Below are 23,909 nucleotides of genomic sequence, written 5' to 3'. Positions count from 1 at the left end.
AGGCTGAGGCTCATCTGGAGCAAGTTGATGATGAAGATGAGGCCACTATCCTGATGGCAATGTTCTGTGCACTGCACGATGTTGAGGCTGAGGAGAGGGAAGAGGCGATGATGGTGGAAGGACCTGGAAAGGCCCTAAAGACTATCAACCTTGACAAACCACGCGCCCAAGTCCACATCGGACGCGTGGGCGCCGACCAGGAGCAGCGGTGGTATCTAGATTCTGGTGACAGCAACCACATGACGGGCTCCAAGGCATCCTTCTCCGAGCTCGATGATGATGTACCGGTACGGTGAAGTTTGGTGACGGCTCAAGGGTGGCTATCCAAGGGCGCGGCACCATCATCTTCAGGTGCCAGAATGGGGAGCACCACGCACTAACGGATGTATATTACATCCCGTAGCTACGTTCCAGCATCATCAGCATTGGTCAGCTAGATGAGCGCGGTAGCGATGTACTGATCAAGGACGGAGTCCTTAGAATTAGGGACCGGGAGCAGAGACTTCTTGCCAAGGTGAAGAGGTCCTTGAACCAGTTGTACCTGCTCGACCTGAAGGTAGAGTAGCCGGTGTGCCTGGCGGCAAGGCACATCGAGGAACCGTGGATGTGGCATGCTCGGTTCGGACATCTCAGCTTCGACGTGCTTGGTTGGCTAGAGAAGATGGTCCAAGGGCTACCTCACATCAAGCACGGAGGCGAGCTATGTGACAGTTGTCTAACCAGGAAGCAGAGGAGGCTACCATTCACAAAGGCGACCAAGTATCATGTGAAGGACGCTCTCGAGCTTGTCCACGGCGACCTCTACGAGCCGATCATGCCAGCTACAAATGGTGGTCGGTGGTACTTCCTCCTGCGCATGGATGATTACAGTCACTACATGTGGCTGCAACTCCTGACGAGCAAGGATGAAGCAGCGGCGGTGATCAAAAAATTCAAGACGCGTGCGGAGGCCGAGAGCGGTAAGAAGCTACGCGTGCTGAGGACTGATCGTGGTGGCGAATTCACTTTGGTGGAGTTCGCTGTATACTACGTGGATCAAGGTATGGTGCGACACCACACCACACCATACTCGCCACAATAGAATGGCATGGTGGAGCGATGGAACCAGACAGTGGTCGGCATGGCCCGATCCATGATGAAGGCCAAAGGCATGCCGGCAAGGTTCTGGGGGGAGGAGGTGACCACGGCGGTGTTCATCCTCAACTGTGCTCCAACCAAGGCCCTGACGGGAAAGACGCCGTTCGAAGCTTGGTATGGACACAAGCCAAGCGTGTCCTTCCTCCGGACATTTTGCTACATCGGCCATGTTAGGAAGACAAAGCCAAATCTCACCAATTTGAGGATAGGAGCACACCTATGGTCTTCCTAGGCTACACGGAGGGCACCAAGGTGTACCATCTCTACAACCCACATGGAGACAAGGTGCTTGTCTCATGCGATGTCGTGTTCGACGAGAAGGCGGCTTGGGACTAGACCAGTCCGAGCATGGGGGAAGCTGGCGGCTTCACCAGCACCTTCATCGTCGAGCACCTAGTCATCCACGGTGGTGGCGATGCTAGGGAAGAGGTGCTGAGCACTCCAAAAGGGGTGCCGAGCACTCCAGTGGTAGAGCCAAGCACTCCTAGGGCAGGGCCGAGCACTTTGGGAGGGATGCAAGCACTCAGGGAGGAGTGCCGAGCACTCCTGAAAGGATGCCGAGCATGCCAGGAGTGGTGCTGAGAGGTTCTGCAGTGGTGGCAACCACTCTAGGATGGATGCCGAGCACTCCCATGATAGACCCAAGAGGTCCTATAGTGGTACTGACCACTCCAAGACTGAGGCTGAGCGCTCCTATAGTGGTGCTAAGAACTGCAAGAGTAGCAACGAGCTATCCAGAAGTAGTGCTGAGCACTGCAACCAGGGTGCCGAGCACTCGAGGTATTATGCCGAGCACTCCAGCAGAATAGGAAACTCCATCACCGCTGATCGAGTTCGCCTCACCTCCAAGTGACATCACTGAGTTCATGGATGCCTTCCACGAAGGTGAGGAGGTGCAGTTCTGTAGACTAGACGACATCGTCGACGGTGGCATAGGACCCTCAGTAGTGGCTAGTCGGCTACTCAATGATCAAGAGCTACTGCTCATCAGCGCAGAGGAACCACCCACGTTCGCACTGGCCGAGCGGGACGAAAACTAGTGATGGGTGATGCTGGAGGAGATGAAGGCCATCAAGGAAAATGAGACATGATAGCTCATCGATCCACCTCTAGGATGCCATCCGATCAGCCTAAAGTGGGTGTACAAGGTCAAGCAGGACGAGCTTGGTGCCATTGTCAAGCACAAGGCGCACCTCATCGCTCGTGGCTTTGTTCAGCGCGAGGGCATAGACTTCGAGGAGGTCTTTGCGCTAGTAGCATGCATGAAGTCGGTCCATTTGCTACTAGCCTTAGCAGTAGCAAAGGACTGGCGCGTCCATCACTTGGACATTAAATCAGCCTTCCTCAACGGTGAGCTGGCAAAAAAGGGTCTTCGTCAGGCAACCTCCAAGTTTCGCCGTCAAGGGAGAGAAGCACAGGGTGCTCCGACTATGCAAGGCGCTCTACGGGCTACGGCAGGCCCCACGAGCATGGAACACCAAGCTTGACGCCACGCTGGGCGAGCTTGGGTTTCAACGGTGCACAACCGAGCACGCACTCTACACATGGTGATGGGGGAAGGAGGAGCTTGTCATCGGTGTGTATGTGGATGACTTGATCATCATTGGCGTGCATACGAAGGACATCAATGGTTTCAAGCATGAGATGGTGGCTCGTTTTCGAATGAGCGATCTCGGCGCACTCTTCTACTACCTCGGCATCGAGGTGGGATAGGGAAAGGAGGAACTCATGCTCAGACAGAGTGCGTATGCCTCCAGGCTATTGGAGAGGAGCGGCATGGCTGAGTGCAAGACATGTGTGACTCCAATGGAGGAGCGGCTGAAGCTGATGAAGGCCAGCACCGTAGCGAAGGTGGATGCAACACTATACCAGAGCATCATCGGCGGTCTGCGCTACCTAGTCCACACGTGGCTAGACATTGCGTTCGACATGGGCTACGTCAGTCGCTTCATGGAGGATCCTAGAGAGGATCACTAGGCTATGGTGAAGTAGCTACTACGCTACGTCAAGGGAATGGTAGATCATGGGATCATCTTCCCAAAGACCGGTGGGAGTAGGCTACAGCTCACTGTGTTCAGCGATGCAGACATGGCGAGGGACATCGATGGACGATGGAGCACCTCTGGTGTGCTCATCTTCCTCGGGTCAGCCCCAATTTCATGGCTATCACAAAAATAGAAGGTGGTGGCGCTATCTACGTGTGAGGCAGAGTACATAGCGGTGGCCACAGTGGCGTGCCAAGTTGTGTGGCTATGCCGGCTATTGGGCGAGCTGACTAGCGTGGAAGCTCACCCACTAGCACTGATGGTGGACAACCAGCCCGCCATCACCTTCACGAAGAATCTAGTTCTGCACGACTAGAGCAAACATATCGACGTGAAGTTCCACTTCCTCAGGGACTATGTCAATGGAGGGCAGATCATCATCAAGTTCGTCAAAACTAGTTGGCAACTCATGGATGTCCTCACCAAGCCACTTGGATGTCTTCGACTCATGGAGCTAAAGGAGATGATCAGCATAGAGGGGGTACAAGGGATAGCAATAGGTTTAGAGGAAGAATTGTTAGAATAAACTATTGCTTTCCTTGTGTGAACACAACAAGGGATGGCGGTGCCGAAAGGCCCCCTGCTATGATATTGTAGCCACTGCAGATGCAGGTGTCGCATGGCTTACCTGCAGCACTGTAGCCACATACAGAGGCTGGCACAGAGTCAGCTCTGTATGTTATCTAGTTACTGTTATAGCATGTGGGCTGTACTAGGACTAGATGGATAGAGTTATATAAATAGACTACCATGGCAACTCAGTAAAGAGAGTTCATATTTGCCATCTCCCATACAGGGCTTTGGCCAACACTGGTGTCTTATACTATGTGTGTATGCTCTGTTATCCCTATTCTTCAACCTTGATCCATAGTGTGTGTGGTCGGATAGCCTTGGTCGTGCTCGACTGTGATTGGTAAGACTGGTGAGTGGTTCACTCACCTAAGCTGGTGATCCTATAGGCAAACAAGTGGTATCAGAGCCATACAAGCATCGTCGCTAGACTAACCACTGGCGATGATGGGTGGTTCGGAGATCGGCGACAGCAGTGGCACTGTTGTGGCTACCCAGCCATGACCGAGCGTCATTGTTTGAACGGTGCAGGAGGTCAGTGGCACCAGTTGGCCTACGCTAACTCGCACCAACTATGGAGAGTGGTCGGTGACCATGAAGGTCAAGCTCAGAGCCCGATGGCTCTGGAATGTTGTTGGCAAGGGCACCCACAATGAGAAAGATGATATGTCAGTGTTAGAGGCTATCCTCGCTATTGTACCAACAGAGTATAGGGGGCCTTTTGGGATGAAGAGCTCTACTAAGGAGGCATGGGAGGCTATTGCGGCGATGCGCATCGGTTCTGACCATGCAAAGAAGGCGATGGCCTAGCTTCTAAAGCAGGAGTACACCATCCTCAAGTTCAAGGATGGTGAAACGGTGGAGGACTTCTCCCTCTGCTTACAGATGCTCATTAGTAAGTTGAACAGCCATGGCATCACCATCTACGAAGAGGAGGTGGTCTCCAAGTACCTCTACTCCGTGCTGACAAAGTATATCCAGATCGCTCTCTCCATAAAGACGATGCTGGACTTGTCCACCCTCACCATTGAGGATGTGATAGGGCATCTACGGGTGGTGGATGAGCGCCTGGAGCAGGCAATAGCAATGAAGGACAGCGGCAAACTATTGCTGATAGAAGAGGAGTGGGTTGCTCATAGGAACTCTAGGAAGGCAGCCTCCTCCAGCCACGGTGGCGATGGCAAGTGCCGCGGTAAGGCTTCTTCAGACAAGAAGAAGCAGGTCAACCCCAATGCCTATCGGTGCTATGGGAAGATGGGCCATTGGGCATGGGAGTGTCCAAATCGCAAGCAGGAGAAGAAGGCTGAGGCTCGTCTAGAGCAAGCTGATGATGAAGATGAGGCCACTATCCTAATGGCGATGTTCTATGCACTACGCGACTTCGAGGTCGAGGAGAGGGAAGAGGCGACGATGGTGGAAGGACCTAGGAAGGCCCTAATGACTATCTACCTTAACAAACCACGCACCCAAGTCCACCTCAGACGTGTGGGTGTTGACCAGTAGCAGCGGTGGTATCTGGATTTTGGTGACAGCAACCACATGACGGGCTCCAAGGCATCCTTCTCCGAACTCGATGATGATGTACCGGTACAGTGAAGTTTGGTGATGGCTCAAGGGTGGCTATCCAAGGGCGCAGCACCATCATCTTTAGGTGCCAGAACGGGGAGCACCACGCGCTAACTGATGTATATTACATCCCGTAGCTGCGTTCCAGCATCATCAGCATTGGTCAGCTAGATGAGCGCGGTAGCGAGGTACTGATCAAGGACTGAGTCCTTAGAATTAGGGACCGGGAGTAGAGACTTCTTGCCAAGGTGAAGATGTCCTTGAACCAGTTGTACCTACTCGACCTGAAGGTAGAGTAGCCGGTGTGCCTGGTGGCAAGGCACACCGAGGAACCATGGATGTGGCATGCTCGGTTCGGACATCTCAGCTTTGACGTGCTTGGTTGGCTAGAGAAGATGGTCTGAGGGCTACCCCACATCAAGCACAAAGACGAGCTATGTGACAGCTGCCTAGCTAGGAAGCAGAGGAGTCTACCATTCACAAAGGCGGCCAAGTATCGTGCGAAGGACGCCCTCGAGCTTGTCCACAGCGACATCTACGAGCCGATCATGGTAGCTACAAACGGTGGTCGGTGGTACTTCCTCCTACTCATGGATGATTGTAGTCGCTACATGTGGCTACAACTCCTGATGAGCAAGGATGAAGCGGCGGCAGCAATCAAAAAATTCAAGACGCGCATGGAGGCTGAGAGCGGCAAGAAGCACTACGTGCTGAGGACTGATCGTGGTGGTGAATTCACTTCGATGGAGTTCGCTGCGTACTATGTGGATCAAGGTGTGGTGTGACACCACACCACGCTATACTCACCACAATAGAATGGCATGGTGGAGTGACGGAACCAAAGAGTGGTTGGCATGGCCCGATCCATGATGAAGGCCAAAGGCATGCCAGCAAGGTTTTGGGGGGAGGCGGTGACCACGGTAGTGTTCATCCTCAACTGTGCTCTAACCAAGGCCCTGATGGGCAAGACGCCATTTGAAGCTTGGTATGGACGCAAGCCAAGCATGTCCTTCCTCCGGATATTTTTCTACATCGGCCACGTCAGGAAGACAAAGCCGAACCTCACCAAGCTAGAGGATAGGAGCACACCCATGGTGTTTCTAGGCTACACGGAGGGTACCAAGGCATATCGGCTCTACAACCCACACGGGGACAAGGTGCTTGTCTCGCACGACATCATGTTCGACAAGAAGGCGGCTTGGGTCTGGACTAGTTCGAGCACGGGAGAAGCTAGCGGCTTCACCAGCACCTTCGTCATCGAGCACCTAGTCATCCACGGTGGTGGCGATGCTGGGGAAGAGGTGTCGAGCACTCTAGAAGGGGTGCCGAGCACTCTAGCGATAGAGCCGAGCACTCCTAGGGTAGTCTCAAGCACTTTGGGAGGGATGCCGAGCACTCAGGGAGGTGTGCCGAGCATGCCAGGAGTGGCGCTGGGAGGTTCTACAATTGTGGCAACCACTCTAGGACGGATGCCAAGCACTCCCATGGTGGAGCCAAGAGGTCCTAAAGTGGTACCGACCACTCCAAGACTGAGGCTGAGTGCTCCTACAGTGGTGTCAAGCACTACAGGAGTAGTGATGAGTTGTCTAGAAGTAGTGCTAAGCACTGCAACTAGGGTGCCGAGCACTCGAGCTACTGTGCTGAGCACTCCAGCGGAATAGGAAAATCTATCATCACCGATCGAGTTCACCTCACCTCCAAGTGACACCACTGAGTTCATGGATGCCTTCCACGAAGGTGAGGAGGTGTGGTTCTATAGGCTAGACGACATCATTGGTGGCGGCACAGGACACTCAGCACTGGCTGGTCGGCTACTCAATGATCAAGAGCTGCTGCTCATCAGCGTAGAGGAACCACCCATGTTCATGCTGGCTGAGCGGGATGAAAACTGGCGATGGGTGATGCTAGAGGAGATGAAGGCGATTGAGGAAAACGAGACATGGCAGCTCATCGATCCACCTCCAGGATGCCATTTGATCAGCCTAAAGTGGGTGTACAAGGTCAAGCAGGACGAGCTCGGCACCATTGTCAAGCACAAGGCACACCTCATCGCCTAAGGCTTTGTTCAGTGCGAGGGCATAGACTTCGAGGAGGTCTTTGCGCTAGTAGCTCGCATGGAGTCGGTCCATTTGCTACTAGCCTTGGTAGCACAAAGGACTGGCGCGCCATCACTTGGACATTAAATTGGCCTTCCTCAATGGTGAGCTAGCGGAAACGGTCTTTGGTAGACAACCTCCAGGTTTCACTATCAAGGGAGAGGAGCATAGGGTGCTCTGACTGTGCAAGGCGCTCTACGGGCTATGGTAGGCCCCATGAGCATGGAACGACAAGCTTGACACCACACTGGGCGAGCTTGGGTTTCAACGGTGTGCAACTGAGCACGCGCTCTACACATGGTGATGGGGGGAGGATGAGCTCATCATCGGCATGTATGTGGATGACTTGATCGTCACCGGTGCGCGTACGAAGGACATCAATGGCTTCAAGCACGAGATGGTGGCTTGTTTTCGAATGAGCGATCTCGGCGCACTCTCCTACTACCTTGGCATTGAGGTGAGACAGGGGAAGGAGGAACTCATGCTCGAACAGAGCGCGTATGCCCCCAAGCTATTGGAGAGGAGCGGCATGGCTGAGTGCAAGCCATGTGTGACTTTGATGGAGGAGCGTCTAAAGCTAACGAAGGCCAGCACCACGGTGAAGGTGGATGCAACACTATACCAGAGCATCATCGGCGGTCTACGCTACCTAGTCCACACGAGGCTGGACATTGCGTTTGATGTGGGCTATGTCAGTCGCTTCATGGAGGATCCTAGAGAGGATCATTGGGCTACGGTGAAGCAGCTACTACACTACGTCAAGGGAACAGTAGATCATGGGATCATCTTCCCAAAGACTGGTGGGAGTAGACTGTAGCTCATTGTGTTCAGCGATGCAGACATGGCGGGGGACATCAATGGACGACGGAGCACCTCTAGCGTGCTCGTCTTCCTTGAGTCAGCCCCAATTTCATGGCTGTCACTGAAATAGAAGGTGGTGGCACTATCTACATGCGAGGCAGAGTACATAGCGGTAGCCACAGTAGCATGCCAAGTTGTGTGGCTGCACCGGCTGTTGGGCAAGCTAACCGATGTGTAAGCTCACCCACCAGCATTGATGGTGGACAACCAGCCCGCCATCACCCTCATGAAGAATCTGGTTCTACACAACTATAGCAAACACATCGACATGAAGTTCCACTTCCTCAGGGACTATGTCGATGGAGGGCAGATCGTCATCGAGTTCGTTGAAACTGGTCGGCAACTCATGGACATCCTCACCAAGCCACTCAGACATCTTCGACACATAGAGTTGAAGGAGATGATTGGCATGGAGGGGTTACAAGGGATAGCAGTAGATTTAGAGGAAGAATTGTTATAATAAACTATTGCTTTCCTTGTGTGAACACAACAAGGGAAGGTGGCGCCGAAAGGCCCCCTGCTGTGATACAGTAGCTACTGTAGGTGCTGGCGTCTCACGGCTCACCTGCAGCATTGTAGCCACATGCAGAGGCCGGCGCAGAGTCAACCCTATATGTTATCTAGTTACTATTATAGCATGTGGGTTGTACTAGGACTAGATGGATAGAGTTGTATAAATAGACTACCACGACAACTTAGTAAAGAGAGTTCAGATTTGCCATCTCTCATATAGGGCTTCGACTAACACTGGTGTCTTGTACTATGTGTGTATGCTCTGTTCTCCCTCTTCTTCAACCTCGAGCCATAGTGTGTGTGGTCAGATAGCCTAGGTCGTGCTCGACCATGGTCAGCAAGACTGGTGAGTGGTTCACTCACCTAAGCCGGTGATCCTGTGGGCTAACACTATCTACATGAAGTTCTAAGATGCAACAGTTGCCAATTTAGAAATTGTTTACCTCAAAATATAGACCAAGAATAAGGTCCTCTAAAACTAGTGAATGTTCAAGAATACATGCTAGTGGATGCTCATCAGGCACACACTAGTTTTGATTGAGACCTAAAGACTTCAATTGAGTAAAAGTAGGGCAAAGTTTCAAATCCCTTCTAAAAATGAACCAGACATATAGCAACTAGATAAATCAATAAATGTTTAATACCAAAATGATGTTTGAAAAAAAAGATGAACATGAACATGATGATTTGACGTATAAGCATACCTTGTTAGGGTAAGCTAGCAACATCAAAGACTTTGCTTGAGACATACCATGCAAAATCACAGAGGCACTGTCATCTCATATGCAACCTCCGCGGCTTCCATCACCATAGTCCCCATAGTTAGAACGGCTGCAGCGGTTTTTACAAACCGCATAGATTCCAACATAAGACTTAACCAACAAGGGCATTTTCTCAAGTGCAGGAGTCTTACCACCAATGATTTCTAGCACCAATGAAGCAAGATTCAGGGCAAGAATTCGAGATCGGGAACTCTGGTTGAATGTGGCTCTTTTGATACTTAGATGCCATAAGGACTTGGATGAGATCCTTTTGGCATGTTTGAAGCTGCAATTTTTAATCTTTAGATCTTACAACTCAGGACATCTTGAGAAGTCAAGAAAATTATCATTGAACACTAGGCCATGAATCTTTAGCTTGGTCAGGTGCCTAGAGGCGAGGGGTGGGTCCTCTGGCCAAAGCTTGGTTTGGAGCCTAGAGGCGAGGGGTGGGTCATCCGATTGAAGCGGAGCATGGGTATTCCCATGAAAGCTGACTAGTTGAGCCGTAGGACCTAGACTTTGGACTGCATGGTGTAACTAACCTAGAGCCTCACATGGCGGACATCAATAGCGGCTTCGGTGACCTTGAGCTCAAATGTCTCCAGAGGTGAGCTTCCACAGAGGAGTAAAAGGCTGTCCACAAACTCCTAGACCTCCTCGAAGGGCACCGGCGCCTTCCCATCCACACGCCAGTGGTAGACTTCTAGAGGCATCGCTAGTGCTAGGCGAGCACGTAGGTCTGCATGGCCTGCTACGCGGGGAGGAAGGAGAGGACACGGCATACGATTTCATCTAGGAGAGCACCGATGCGGTTGCCGCCACTCTCCGGAGATGCTTGCCATGCTCCCTTGAGCGCTTTATTGTTAGGCATTCTGGAGGCTGTGGGGAGGATGCCTAGCTCTGCAGGGCAAGAGGCGACGTGAGTGAGCTGTGAGATTTGGGAACATGAGGTAGATTGGTGTTTTGCAGCTGGCGGCATGGACAAATTTGGGGAGTGCTGGTTGGCGCCTAATGTAGCTAGGGTGGAGCCATATCCATGGTCGAATTTTTTGGTTTTTTTACCCTTTTTTTGAATGTTTTTCACAAATATGCCCCTAGAGCTATGCTTTCAAAATCTAGACCCTTAGCTCGACGCCTAGTAATGGGCACTGAGATTACACGTCTCGGCGCTATAGTAATTGGCACCTAGGCATTATGCCCAGCTGGCACCGAGGCAGATGTGGCATAAATGTGGTAGCCAGCTCAGTGACATAGATCTTGGCGTCGAGCTCGGTGCCTACATCTTTGGCGTCGTGCCTGCCTAACATGTGGGCTCCCTTTCCTTTCTCTCTTCTTCCTCTTTCCTTCTCTCTTGTTTGAGCTACTCCTGAACCCGCCTGCCGTCGGTGCCGCACCACCACGCCCACACCTAGTCCTCAATGCCAGCCACTCTGAGCTTAGCCCAGCAAGCCCCCCACACACCACCCCCACCTCCCCCCTGCACGACACCCCTGCCATGGCCACCATGTCGCACTCGCCCACCGACCTTGTGCTCCTGCTCCCGGTGCACCATGACCTTGTCGTCAATCCTATTGTTCGTGTAGCAGGTCCATGAGCCAGCCCCTCCCCACCGGCCACCCGATCCCTATCATCGGTCGTTCCATTGCTGCCATTGGCCCTCAAAGTGCTGAGGGCAATGGCCCTTGGAAAGGGACGAGGGGAGGGGCTGGTGTCCGACTGCAAGGCCACAGCACCCACCATGGCCGGTAAGTTCGGCTAGTGCTTTTTGCCTCCAACATCGCCTGCTCTGTTTGTTGCATTCGTTGGACAGGTAAAATTTGTGAATATGCAATGTAGGTACTTAGTTAGCTTGAATTGTAGCTCTAGTTAGATTATTTGGTACTTACTAGTAAATGTGATGACATAGGTAGTTGATTTACTTAGTGAGATAGGAATGTAGATAGATACATACATATATACATAGGTACATAGATATAGTTAGATAGCTAGTTGTATATTTAGTCATTTAGGTAGGATTTAGCTATTTAGTTACTAGATTATATCTATATACTTAGTTATTAACCTATTTACTTAGGTTGTAGTTAGTTAGTATGTATTAGATAGGCACTATATGAAACAACTTTGGACTAAACAATCTGTGTTTGAATTTGTGTATGAACTAATGGATGAGCATATATCATGGAGGCACCGTGGAAAGAGATCGCTATGGATATGTTGAGTTTGTTGATATAGAAAGCATGCATGTGTTATTGAATGAGAAGCCTTCATTTAGTGAGTTGGTTGCAAGGGCTCAGGAGGAGCTACATTGCCATGGAGATGATGACATCATAGTTGAGGGTGCACTTCACCTAGGTTCCTCTCCCAACATCCTAAGGAAGATGATCCCAATTAGGTGTGCGGATCAGTGGGAGAACAATGTGAGATCGGCTATGAAGATCTAGTTCCAAAGTTTGGATGTGGTTGTGCATCGGGTGGTACTTGATCGCATCCCTCATGGGGTTTCCCTAGAAATGGGTCAGCAGGCACACTTTGACCCTCCCATCCCAGAACCTGATATAGATGTGGAGGCTACACCTATAGTTCCTGATGCTCAATCTGCCCCCAATGAGGTTGTTGGAGATGCTTGTCAGGCTCATGATATTGTGGTAGATCCTCCTCATGAGATCCCTTTGACACAGAATCATCCGAGTAAGTGTCTTATCTGCATCGTTATTGGGAGCTTACCCCCTTCCTTACATCAATTTTTCTCATTCTTTCCTTGTATTTCTACTTATGTTGCAGAAGACATTCCTAACAATGTGGATGTGCCCCCTGTTGCTGTGCAAGTGCACTATGGAGATGGATTCCATGGCTCCAATAGTGTTGAAATTATGAATGATTCGTAGCCATATGAGATGGCAAGGGCTCTTGATTCTGATGATGATCGTCCTATTGGAGAGCAGACAGAGAGTGATGTTAAGATACTGAGGCGTATCTTTCCCGACTGTCGTCATCCAAGAGTTCATGAGTTTAGCGATCTTGCTTATTCCGATTAGGCGTGTGCAGAAGGACATGATGATGAGCTGCTAGAAGCTCCTAAGGCCAACCCTAACATGGTAATTGAGAAGGGTAGGGTATTCAATGACCTCCCTACATTAAAGAGGTGGTTGCTGGCATTTTCAGTGATACAAAAGAGACCTTACAAGGTCTTGCATTCATATGCGGAGCGCCATTACACAGTTGTGTGCGACAAGAAACGCTTCCCATTGAGGGTTTGTGCAAGGAAGCAAAAGGTCACCAAAAAGTGGAAGATCACAAAAGTTGTCGGGCGACACAATTGTGCTGATCATGTGCTCACACTGAAGCATCAACAGTTGACATCTAACCTCATTGCCAAGCGGTTGATGGGAATATTGCAGGGAGAACCCAACATGAAGGTTAGGACAATTATTAGGACTATTGAGGCATTGTATGGGGGTTATGTGATAACTTATGGTAAAGCTTGGAGGGCTAAGCAGCAAGCATGGAAGATGATATATGGGGACTGGGAGGATGGGTTTGAGCAGCTACCAGTACTTTTCAATGCAATAAAAGCGGTGAATCTAGGCATGCATTATGAGTACATCCCTATCGACAGAATATCATCGGCAGTCCACCGAGGGGTATCCCACGATGGTAGATTTATCGGTGGGGGTGCGCGTAATCAGGAATCGGATAGTGACATAAGGCGCAAAGACAGCGATTTAGATAGGTTCAGGCCATCTGATCGACGTAATACCCTACGTCCTGTGTCTTTGGTGTATTGTATTGATTTGGACGACCAAGTAGCTTGATGTAGCCTATCCTCTAGGGGACCCCTATCTCTCTTTATATACTCTGGAGGAGGTAGGGTTACAAGGTAAGTATCCTATTCGGTACTATACAATGTCTTGCGGTGCACGCTGAGCAGCGTCGTGCATGCCTTGATCTTGTGGGCTGGGTCACCTCTAATGGTGCGGCCCATGTCTTGGGGGCCATACCCCCACAGCTAGTCCCCGAGCCTGACAGTAGGTGACGTAGTCACACGGTGCCAGGGTCATAAAGTAGAAGACCAACCGAGCAGGCAGCTAGTCCCTAGGCATAGTCTCGAGATGAGAACAAACACATTCACCGCAAGGTGAAGTGTGCCCACTTAGTCCCTGAGCCTGCTGGAAGATGAAGAATGAATCTTGTAGCAGGGTCAAAGAAGTCTGAAAGCTTGCCGACGTTGTCTGACATACGTGTATCATGACCCCAGACGTGCTGCCCAAGATCAGCACCCTGATCCAAACAACATGGAGCAGCTTGATAGCACACCAACGAGATGTAGCAAGATCTGAGCACCGAGGAGTCCCTATCATAGCCGGCAATGTCTGACCACCTAGGGAGTTCCTGGTGTAGCTGGTGATGATTGAGAACCGAGGAGTCCCTGGCGTAGGTGGCGATGACCAAGCATCGAGGAGCGAGGAGCGAGGAGTCCCCGGCGTAGGCGGCGATGACTGAGCACCGAGGAGCGAGGTGTCCCTAGCATCGCTGGCGATGACCGAGCATCGAGGAGCGAGGAGCGAGGAGTCCCCGATGTAGGCGGCAATGACAGAGCACCGAGGAGCGAGGAGTCCTCGGCATCGCTGGCGATGACCGAGCACCAAGGAGTCCCCGACGTAGGCGGTGATGATCGAGCACCAAGGAGTGAGGAGTCCCTGGCATCACTGGCGATGACCGAGCACCGAGGAGTCCCCGACGAAGCTGCCGATGTCCGTGCACCGAGGAGTGAGGAGTCCCCGACGTAAGCAGTGATGTCCGAGCACCGAGGAGTGAGGAGTACCTGGCGTAGCTGGCGATGACCGAGCACCGAGGAGCGAGGAGTCCCTGGCATCACTGGCAATGACCGGGCACCAAGGAGCGAGGAGTCCCTGACATAGATGGTGATGTTCGAGCACCAATGAGTCCTCGGCGTCACTGGTGATGACTGAGCACCGACGAGTCCCCGGCACAGGCGACGATGACCGAGCACCATGGAGCGAGGAGTCCCCGGCATCGCTGGCGATGACCGAGCACCAAGGAGCGAGGAGTCCCTAGCATCGCTGGCGATGACCGAGCATCGAGGAGTGAGGAGTTCCTGGCATCACCGGCGATGGCCGAGCACCGAGGAGCGAGGAGTCCCCGGTGTCGCTGGCGATGTTCAAGCACCGAGGAGCGAGGAGTCCCTGACGTTGCTGGCGATGATCGAGCACCGAGGAGCAAGGAGTCCTCGGCATCGCTGGCAATGACCGAGCACCAAGGAGCAAGGAGTCCCTGGCGTCACTGGCGATGTTCGAGCACCGAGGAGCGAGGAGTCCCCGACGTCGCTGGTGATGACCGAGCACCGAGGAGCGAGGAGTCCCCGGCGTCGCTGGCGATGACCGAGCACCGAGGAGTCCCCGACGTAGGCGGCGATGTCCGAGCACCGAGGAGCGAGGAGCGAGGAGTCCCCGACATAGGTGGCAATGACCGAGCACCAAGAAGCGAGGAGTCCGCGGTGTCGGTGGCGATGTCCAAGCATCGAGGAGCGAGTAGTCCCCGGTGTCGCTGGCGATGACCGAGCACCGAGGAGCGAGGAGTCCCCAGCGTCACTGGCGATGACCGAGCACTGAGGAGCGAGGATTCCTCGACATCGCTGGCGATGACCGAGCATCGAGGAGCGAGGAGTCCCCAGCATAGGCGGCGATGTCCAAGCACCGAGGAGTCCTCGGTGTAGGCGGCGAGGTTTGAGCATCGAGGAGTCCTCAGTGTAGGCAGCAAGGTCCAAGCACCGAGGAGTCCCCGGCATAGGCAGCGAGGTCTGAGCACCGATGTAGCTGACGATGTCCGTGCCATGAAGTGTGCCCACTTAGTCCTCGAGCACGAAGAATCTGAGCGCTGAGGAGTAACCGGCGTAGCTGGTGATAAAGCACGAGCGGCGAACAGTCTGGTCAACTGGTCGATGGCAAAGTGAGCATTGAGTAGAAGCAACCGACGAACAGTTCGATCAACTGGTCAGCGATGGAGTCCATGAACCAAGCGGTCCGACCAGTTGATCGGTGGAGAAGTCCGAGCACCAGGTGATCCGATCACCTGGACGATGATCCTACAATACAAACATGTAGAACGGGTAGTACATGATATAAAAATAAATGAACTCTAGAGAAAAATCAACGATGGTGATGAAATGGCATATATAGTTCGGCGATCAGTTGGCGTGAAAATATATTTATGTTTTAATATAAACCACCTGAACAGTTAGTGAGTAGCTGAGTCTCCAGCCCTAGCTAGCCCATAGTCCATAACGTCGAGCGTGGAGCCCATGCACGTGTAGGAGGAACAGGCATGACCAAGGAGCCACTGCCGATCACCCATAACACAGAGGGCAGACACTTATGCACGTGTAGGGAGGAGCCGGAGACAGGGCCATCTCTGGAGGCATCCGAGCATCAACAGGACTGTTCGAGGGTTCAGAAAATCGTTTGGAGAGCAAATATGGAGAAAACAGTCCAGAGAAATATCATGGCGACATATGAAGATTGGAGAATATTTAGGAAAATATTAAAGCATGACTTAGCTTTGGACGGAGCATCTGGTCGGTGACGTATGGCGTTATCTGGTTGGCGTTGACGGCGAAGACCCGGCGAGCGGTGAGTTGTTGGTGAAGGTGACCTCGGAGGTGGTTCTGAGATCGGATCTGCTGTCGCGGGGGCTGGTGTAGCAGCGATGAATCATCATCGTCGATCGGCATGGATCTCCACGAGATTGACAATGAGAACATGTTATTGATTTGAGGTCCATCTAGCTCACCATGGATCAAGCGCACACCCCTACCTAGCGCGCCAACTGTCGATAGAATATCATCGGCAGTCCACCGAGGGGTATCCCGCGATGGTAGATTTGTTGGTGGGGGTGCACATAATCAGGAACCGGATGGTGACACAAGGCGCATAGACAGCGATTTAGACAGGTTTGGGCCATTTGATCAACATAATACCCTACATCCTGTGTCTTTGGTGTATTGTATTGATCTGGACGACCAAGTAGCTTGATGTAGCCTATCCGCTAGGGGACCCCTACCTCCCTTTATATACTTTAGAGGAGGTAGGGTTACAAGGTAAGTATTCTATTTGGTACTATACAATGTCTTGCAGTGCATGCCGAGCAGCGCCGTGCATGCCTTGATCTTATGGGCTGGGCCACCTCCGATAGTGCGGCCCATGTCTTGGGGGCCATACCCCCATAATCTCAAAACCAAATGCATGGAAAGATGAGAGACAGATATTCTTCTGTGCTTTCTAGTGCTTCCCTTAGTGTGTCGAGGCCTTTAGGCACTATCGTCCCGTCTTCTTCATTGATGGTATGTTCTTGATTGGCAAATACTAGGGCACACTTCTTATAGCCATATCCTATGACGCAAACAAGTTGGTTCCTTTGGCATTTGTTTTGGTTGAGAAGGAGAACATTGACAGTTAGGGATTGTTGATGATAGTTATCATACATATTTAACCATGAATTAAACATGTATAAGGGCATAAATGAATCACCAATGTAGACTTAGGGGTTTAAACTGACAAAATCCATGAGTTTTGGTGAATCTGTGTTTCCAGCAGGAGTTAATTAGAAAACCATCAAGGAGGACCTAATCGTCAAAGGAAAACATGGAATCTCATCGCGGTACCTATGTGGGAAGACTCTAGAAGGATCCAGGAGCCACATCACTAAAGCAGAGGACCAGAGGATGACATGTGGGGCTGCTCGGCTCCATTGTTAGGCTGCCCAGGCCCCTGTGGGCCCACCTGTCACCCTCGTCGCTATGTCAATTTCCCACCGCCTCCTAGGATGCATCTCCGTCGTTGCTTAAGTCAGTTTGATCTAAGGGCTCACGTTGGACCCTCAAGTCTACATAATCCAGCCCCTGCCTCTCCCCCAGGCATATGTCTCATTTGATCCTGAGAGCGGAGAAGCCAAAAACCATAATTTATATGTCCACCAGGATCAGGGCTAGCAATCAAGAGAAGATTATTCCTCGATAGGATCTAGTCTTATATTAGAGATAGAGAGATAGTGTGAGAGGGAAAAGTTTTGAAGGAGTCCCAACCTGACGGTGCTATCTCTATGGCTTGTACCCAGGCAGAATCAAGTTCTTCTTGAGCTTGCTTTTGAGATTTCTCTGGTAATCGACTTCTAATTCAAGTAAGCATCTTGTTCATATTATTCTTTAGGTTTGCGACTCTCTTTTGAGTACTTTAATCCTTGTAGCTCCTAGGTTAAAGTAGTATTCATAGTGTAAGCGTGGTGCTTAGACTCGGTTACTCATGGATGTACCCTATTTTCCGGATCGGTGGTAGCTCACGAGGGTGACTCTTATAGCCTTGTTTAATCCTCTATAGTCCATCTCCCGTTAGTAGGCCAAGTAGGACTTTGTTATTATAGGAAACATACTTTGCTTGTGTTTTTTCTTGTAATATCCCCATAATTGAATAATAGAAGACAAAGCTTACTAAAGTTAGAACTAGAAGACCTTAGCAGTCTCCTCTACGCTCCAATTATCTAGCCTTGATTGTGAAGTTGGGTTAAGTTAGAATTAGTTACTATCACCTTTGTTCCTTTGGGTTTGATATAAAACTAGGTTACTCTCAGTGAAGTGCTACAATGGTATAATATTTGTGCGCTTGCGGATTATTCTATGTGCATTAATTTATACCAAGAAGCATTTCTAGTGCTGTTGCCGGGGAACGATTGCTGAGTTAACTTTGAGTCTAGCTTAACCTTGTATTATACTTTTATCCTTTTATCTTTTCTTTCCTTTTTACCATGGATCTAGAATCGACCCCTATCTACCAATATGGTGCACCCATGGGCACAAGCCTACAGCCACAAGAATCTTCAAAGCCTATCGTAACACCTGGCTATGAGCTATGCCTACAGTTAATCAACATGGTTCAGGATCAACCCTTTTCAGGTGAAGTTGATGAAAACCCCTATTCTCACTTAAATGAGTTTGAGCAAACCTGTGCATGCCTACGCATTGAGAGCATATCAGATGAAACCTTATGATGGAAGCTCTTTCCCTTCTCTTTGATGGGAAAAGCTAAACGTTGGTACAATCTCACCATTGAGAGTAGACAAGGACATTGGGAAGCCATGTGCTCTAGCTTTTGCTTGCAATTCTTTCCCATCTCTAGGGTAGTCAGACTTTGTTTAGAGGTTCTATCTTTTAGATAAAAGAAAAAAGAATCTCTAGGCATGGCATGGGAATGTTTTAATACTCTCATTAAAACTGGCCCTAACCTTGTCATTCAATACCCTATTCTTATTCAACACTTTTATATGGGTCTTAATAGGAAAACCTCGAGACATCTTAATACGGCCTTAGGAGGCTCGTTCTTGCATGTCTCCATCAATACGGGGAGAAGCATTCTTACTAAAATCTTAGAGGACGCCCCTAAAGAAGTAGAAGAGAAGCCATTAGAGGAGGAATCCCAGACAGTTGAATCTTAATCCATAGAAAACCCATCACCAACTTCAACTATCTTAGATCCTAAACCACCGAAAAAGGAGGAAACTCCAATTTCAGATTTTATTCTTAAATTTGAGCATGGACTTTTTGATGAATATAGAAATACCTTAAATTATCATACTATGAGGAGACCCTAGAAGTATAGGAAATCATCATTTTATGAAGAACCTTTAGACCCTTCTGAGGAAGCTTTTCTTAAAAAGACTACAAAAGAGCTAGTGTCTATTATAAGTGATGAATGGTTAGAAGAATCAGAGCTTTCCTCTGATGTGATTTGCTTAGATTCACCTTCTATTTCCATTTATTGCCAAATTAATATAGCTTCTTTCGATGCTCTTTACAATCTAGTTGGGGGTGTTAAATCATGTCTACATCTTTTGCTCATGATTTATTGAAACACATGTCATTAACACCAACAACTAAGTTATTGAAAGGTCTTTCAGGACATATTCTCCTAATTTTGGGAATTCTTTATGTCCTTCCTATCTAGGTAAAAGGAACTAAAGTTCATCTGAGCTTCTATATCTTTGATATTATGGAGTTTGACCTATTGATAGGACAACCAATTGAAAGACTTATCCAAGAAGGACAAACAGGAAAGTTGAATATAAGACTTAGAAAAAGCTTCAAGCTTTCTATACCCATTACTCATTCTCTAAATGCTGAGAGTGAGCCAATTCTCGAGAAAGACCCAATGGAAGAGGTTAAAGTTGCATCTCTTGATGATTTGATCGAACCTAATCTTGAAGATCATGCCCAGTTCTTCATCGAAGAAGACAAAAATCCTATAGACCCTGAACCTCTAGATGAATTACTGGAACCACCTAAGCCCTCCATTGAGCTTAAACTCTTGCCATCTAGTCTTAGATACGCTCTTCTCAATAATGATCAGGAATCTACTATGATCATAAGTGATAAACTCTCTCTAGAAGAATCCCTACGCTTGCTAACTGTCTTAGAAAAGCACCGTTCTGGTTTTGGTTACTCACTCCAAGACCTTAAGGGTATCAGCCCTGCTCTTTGCAGCGATCGCATCCCTACAAATCCTAATTCTATACCTTCTAGGGAGCCCCAACGTAGGCTTAATAATGCCATGAGAGAGGTTGTTAAGAAAGAGGTTTTAAAACTTTTACACGTCGGGATTATCTATCCTGTGCCGCATAGTGAGTGGGTAAGCCCTATTCAAATTGTGCCTAAAAAGGAGGCATGACTGTTGTTAAAAATGAACAGAATAAATTAATCCCCCAAAGAACCATCACTGGATGGCGGATGTGCATAGATTACCGAAAACTTAACAAGGCAACAAAGAAGGATCACTTTCCGTTGCCCTTCATTGATGAAATGTTAGAGCGACTGGCGAACCACTCCTTTTTCTTTTTCCTTGATGGGTATTCAGGTTATCACCATATTCTGATTCATCTAGATGACCAAAGCAAAACCATCTTTATATGTCCATATGGAACTTATGCTTACCGTAGAATGTCTTTTGGATTATGTAATGCTCCAGCTTCTTTCCAAAGATGCATGATGTCTATATTTTCTGATATGATGGAGGAAATCATAAAAATTTTTATGGATGATTTTTCTATTTATGGAAAAACTTTTGATGATTGTCTTAAAAATTTAGACAAGATTTTGCAAAGATGTGAAGAGAAGCACTTAGTCCTTAATTGGGAAAAATATCATTTCATGGTTAGAGAAGGCATAGTGCTTGGACACTTGGTGTCCGAATGAGGGATTGAGGTAGACAGAGCTAAAATTAAAGTAATCGAACAGTTACCTCCTCCCATAAATATCAAAGGGATCCGTAGTTTTCTTGGTCATGCTGGTTTTTACTGCCGCTTTATAAAAGATTTTTCACATATTGCTAGACCACTTATAAATCTTTTGGCTAAGGATATTTCCCTTAAATTTGATGATGCTTGATTAAAATCTTTTAGTATTCTTAAGAAAGCACTTATCTCTGCACCAATCATTCAACTCCCTGATTGGTCACTACCTTTTGAAATTATGTGTGATGCTAGTGATTATACTATGGGGGCAGTTTTGGGATAAACTAAAGATAAAAAGCATCATATAATTGCTTATGCTAGCAAAACTTTGACAGGACCTCAACTTAATTATGCAACAACTGAAAAAGAGCTCTTGGCTGTTGTTTTTGCTATTGATAAGTTTAGATCTTACTTAGTAGGAGCTAAGGTAATTGTTTATACTGATCATGCTGCTTTAAAATACTTGCCCACTAAGAAAGATGCTAAACCTTGATTGATAAGATAGATTTTGTTACTCCAAGAATTTGATTTAAAAATAAAAGATAAAAAGGGAGTAGAAAATTATATTGTCGATCACTTGTCTAGAATGCAGTTTGAGAATTCATAGGGACTGCCCATCAATGATTCACTGTGAGACAACATGCTCTTCAAAGTCATGAAATCCGACCCTTGGTACACAAATATTGTAAATTTTATGGTTGTAGGTTATGTACCGCTAGGGGAGAGCAAAATGAAGCTCATTTATGAAAGTCATCTCCACATATGGGATGAACTGTACCTCTTCAGAGTATGCTCTGATGGCCTACTTAGAAGATGTGTACCAGTAGAGAAAGGCATCAAGATTATCAAACGATGCCACTCATCACCATATGGAGGACATTATGAGGCATTCCGCACTCATTCAAAGATTTGGCAGAGTGGATTCTTTTGGCCAACCATGTATGAAGACACGAAGGACTTCATCAGGAGATGTGGAGCATGTTAGAGGAATGGGAATATCAATTCAAGCGATGTCATGCCACTCACCAACAACCTCTAGATCGAGCTCTTCGATGTCTGGGGAATTGACTACATGGGACCATTTCCAAAGTCAAAAGGCTATGAGTACATCTTGTGGTAGTTGACTATGTCTCCAAATGGGTTGAAGCCATGTCATGTAGAGCTACTGATGCAAAGAACTCCAAGAAGATGTTTGAAGAAACAATATTTCCAAGATTTGGAGTTCCAAGGATGGTGATTAGTGATGGAGGCACTCACTTCACTGACAAGAACTTTCACAACTACTTGTCGAGGCATGGGATCTATCACAATGTTGCTACTCCATATCACCCTTGGACAAGTGGCCAAGCAGAGACATCAAATAAATAAATCAAGAATATTTTGCAAAAGACATTCAATGAGATGGGGACTGCATGGAAGGATAGACTACTCGATGCACTATGGGCTTATAGAATGGCCTATAAAACAACATTGGGGATGTCACCATATCAATTGGTCTATGGAAAGACTTGCCAACTAACTGTTGAGCTAGAATTCAAAGCTCATCGGGCCATCAAGCGATGGAACATGGACTTTGAAGCTGTAGGAACCAAGAGGAAGATGCAACTCTCTGAGTTGGATGAATGGCGTGAAAAAGCATATCATAATGCCATGATTTACAAGGAGAGAACAAAAAGATGGCATGACAAGAGGATCAAGAAGAAGGAGTTTGCCCCAAGAGATAAGGTATTACTTTTTAATTCCAGGGTTAAATTATTTTGGCACGGAAAACTTTAGAGCAAATGGGAAGTACCATTCAATGTGATAAGCACTTCGTCACATGGAGCCGTAACACTTCAAAATGATGAAGGTACGTTATTTAAGCTAAATGGCCAGCATCTTAAGATCTTTCTAGAACCTAAAAAACCACCTAAGGATTTGGATGAGGTAGATTTTCTGATTTTACCATAGATTTACACCACTGCCATCCTCTGTAACATTTCGTAACACAAACATATACTTTTTGGGATTAGATAGGAGTTAGAAACCACCGTGAGAAAAATCACCTTGAGACCCTAACATGTAGGGCCGGTTGGCCCCACCTAGAGGCCGCTCGGCCCACTGTCAGCACCTCTTGCATCCCGTTAACTCTCTCATGTCTTCTAGATTCTTCCTCTTCGCAATCTAGTAGTTTTTCGATGAGTTTTGTTTTTCATCGTTATGAGACCTCATATGGATAGATCTTGACCCCTGCTATAAGTTGAACCCCCCTATATAAATGAGCCCCTACCTATCTCCATAGCCATCCCATCAAAGCTTTCTCCTCCAACAGCAGCGAAGCTCCCCTCCTCTCCTAGTTCCCATGGCTGTCGATAGAATATCATCGGTAGTCCTCCGAGGGGTATCCCACGAAGGAAGATTGATTGGCAGAGGAGCGTGAGATCAAGAACAAGAAGGCAACAGAGACACAAGAGTTAGACAGGTTCAGGCCGTTAGTATGACGTAATACCCTACTCATGTGGTCTATTGGTTTGTATTAACTATCGTACGATATCGTGTGACTGCAGATGTATGTATCTTGTCTGCTAGGGGACCCATGTCTCTCCTTATATACTCTGGAGGGGTAGGGTTACAAGAAAAGTATCCTATTTGATACTATACAATAGCTTGCGATGCACGCCAAGCAACACCGTGCACACCTTGATCTTGTGGGCTTGGCCACCTCTGATGGTGCGGCCCATGTCTTGTCTTGTGGATACCAGGGGCCATACCCCCATAGCTAGTCCCCGAGCCTGACAGTAGGTGACGTAGTCACGTGGTGCCAGGGTCAGAAAGTAGAAGACTAGTCGAGCAGGCAGCCAGTCCCCGGGCATAGCCTCGAGATGAGAAAAGCGCACATTCACCGCAAGGTGAAGTGTGCCCACTTAGTCCCCGAGCTTGCTGGAAGATGAAGAATGAATCTTGTAGCAGGGTCAAAGAAAAAGAAATCTAAAAGCTTTGCCGACGTCATCCGACATACGCGTATCAAGACCCTAGATGTGTTGCCCAAGATCAGTACCCTGATCTGAACAGCATAGAGCAGCTTGATA

General features: G+C 48.6%; 1 protein-coding gene and 1 pseudogene across 1 annotated transcript; one reads left to right on the top strand and one right to left on the bottom strand.

Moving 5' to 3' along the window:
• Positions 1–7,811: 7,811 nt before the first annotated feature.
• On the top strand, positions 7,812–8,231 carry LOC136515871 (uncharacterized mitochondrial protein AtMg00810-like). The gene has a single exon (XM_066509337.1). The coding sequence runs from the start codon at positions 7,812–7,814 to the stop codon at positions 8,229–8,231; it is 420 nt and encodes a 139-aa protein (XP_066365434.1).
• Positions 8,232–9,567: 1,336 nt separating this feature from the next.
• Positions 9,568–10,420, bottom strand: LOC136515870 (F-box/LRR-repeat protein At3g58940-like; annotated as a pseudogene).
• Positions 10,421–23,909: the final 13,489 nt, after the last annotated feature.

Source organism: Miscanthus floridulus, chromosome 17 (genome assembly GCF_019320115.1).
Source record: "Miscanthus floridulus cultivar M001 chromosome 17, ASM1932011v1, whole genome shotgun sequence".
NCBI classification, from domain to species: Eukaryota; Viridiplantae; Streptophyta; class Magnoliopsida; order Poales; family Poaceae; genus Miscanthus; species Miscanthus floridulus.
This window is presented reverse-complemented; position numbering and strand designations above follow the sequence as displayed.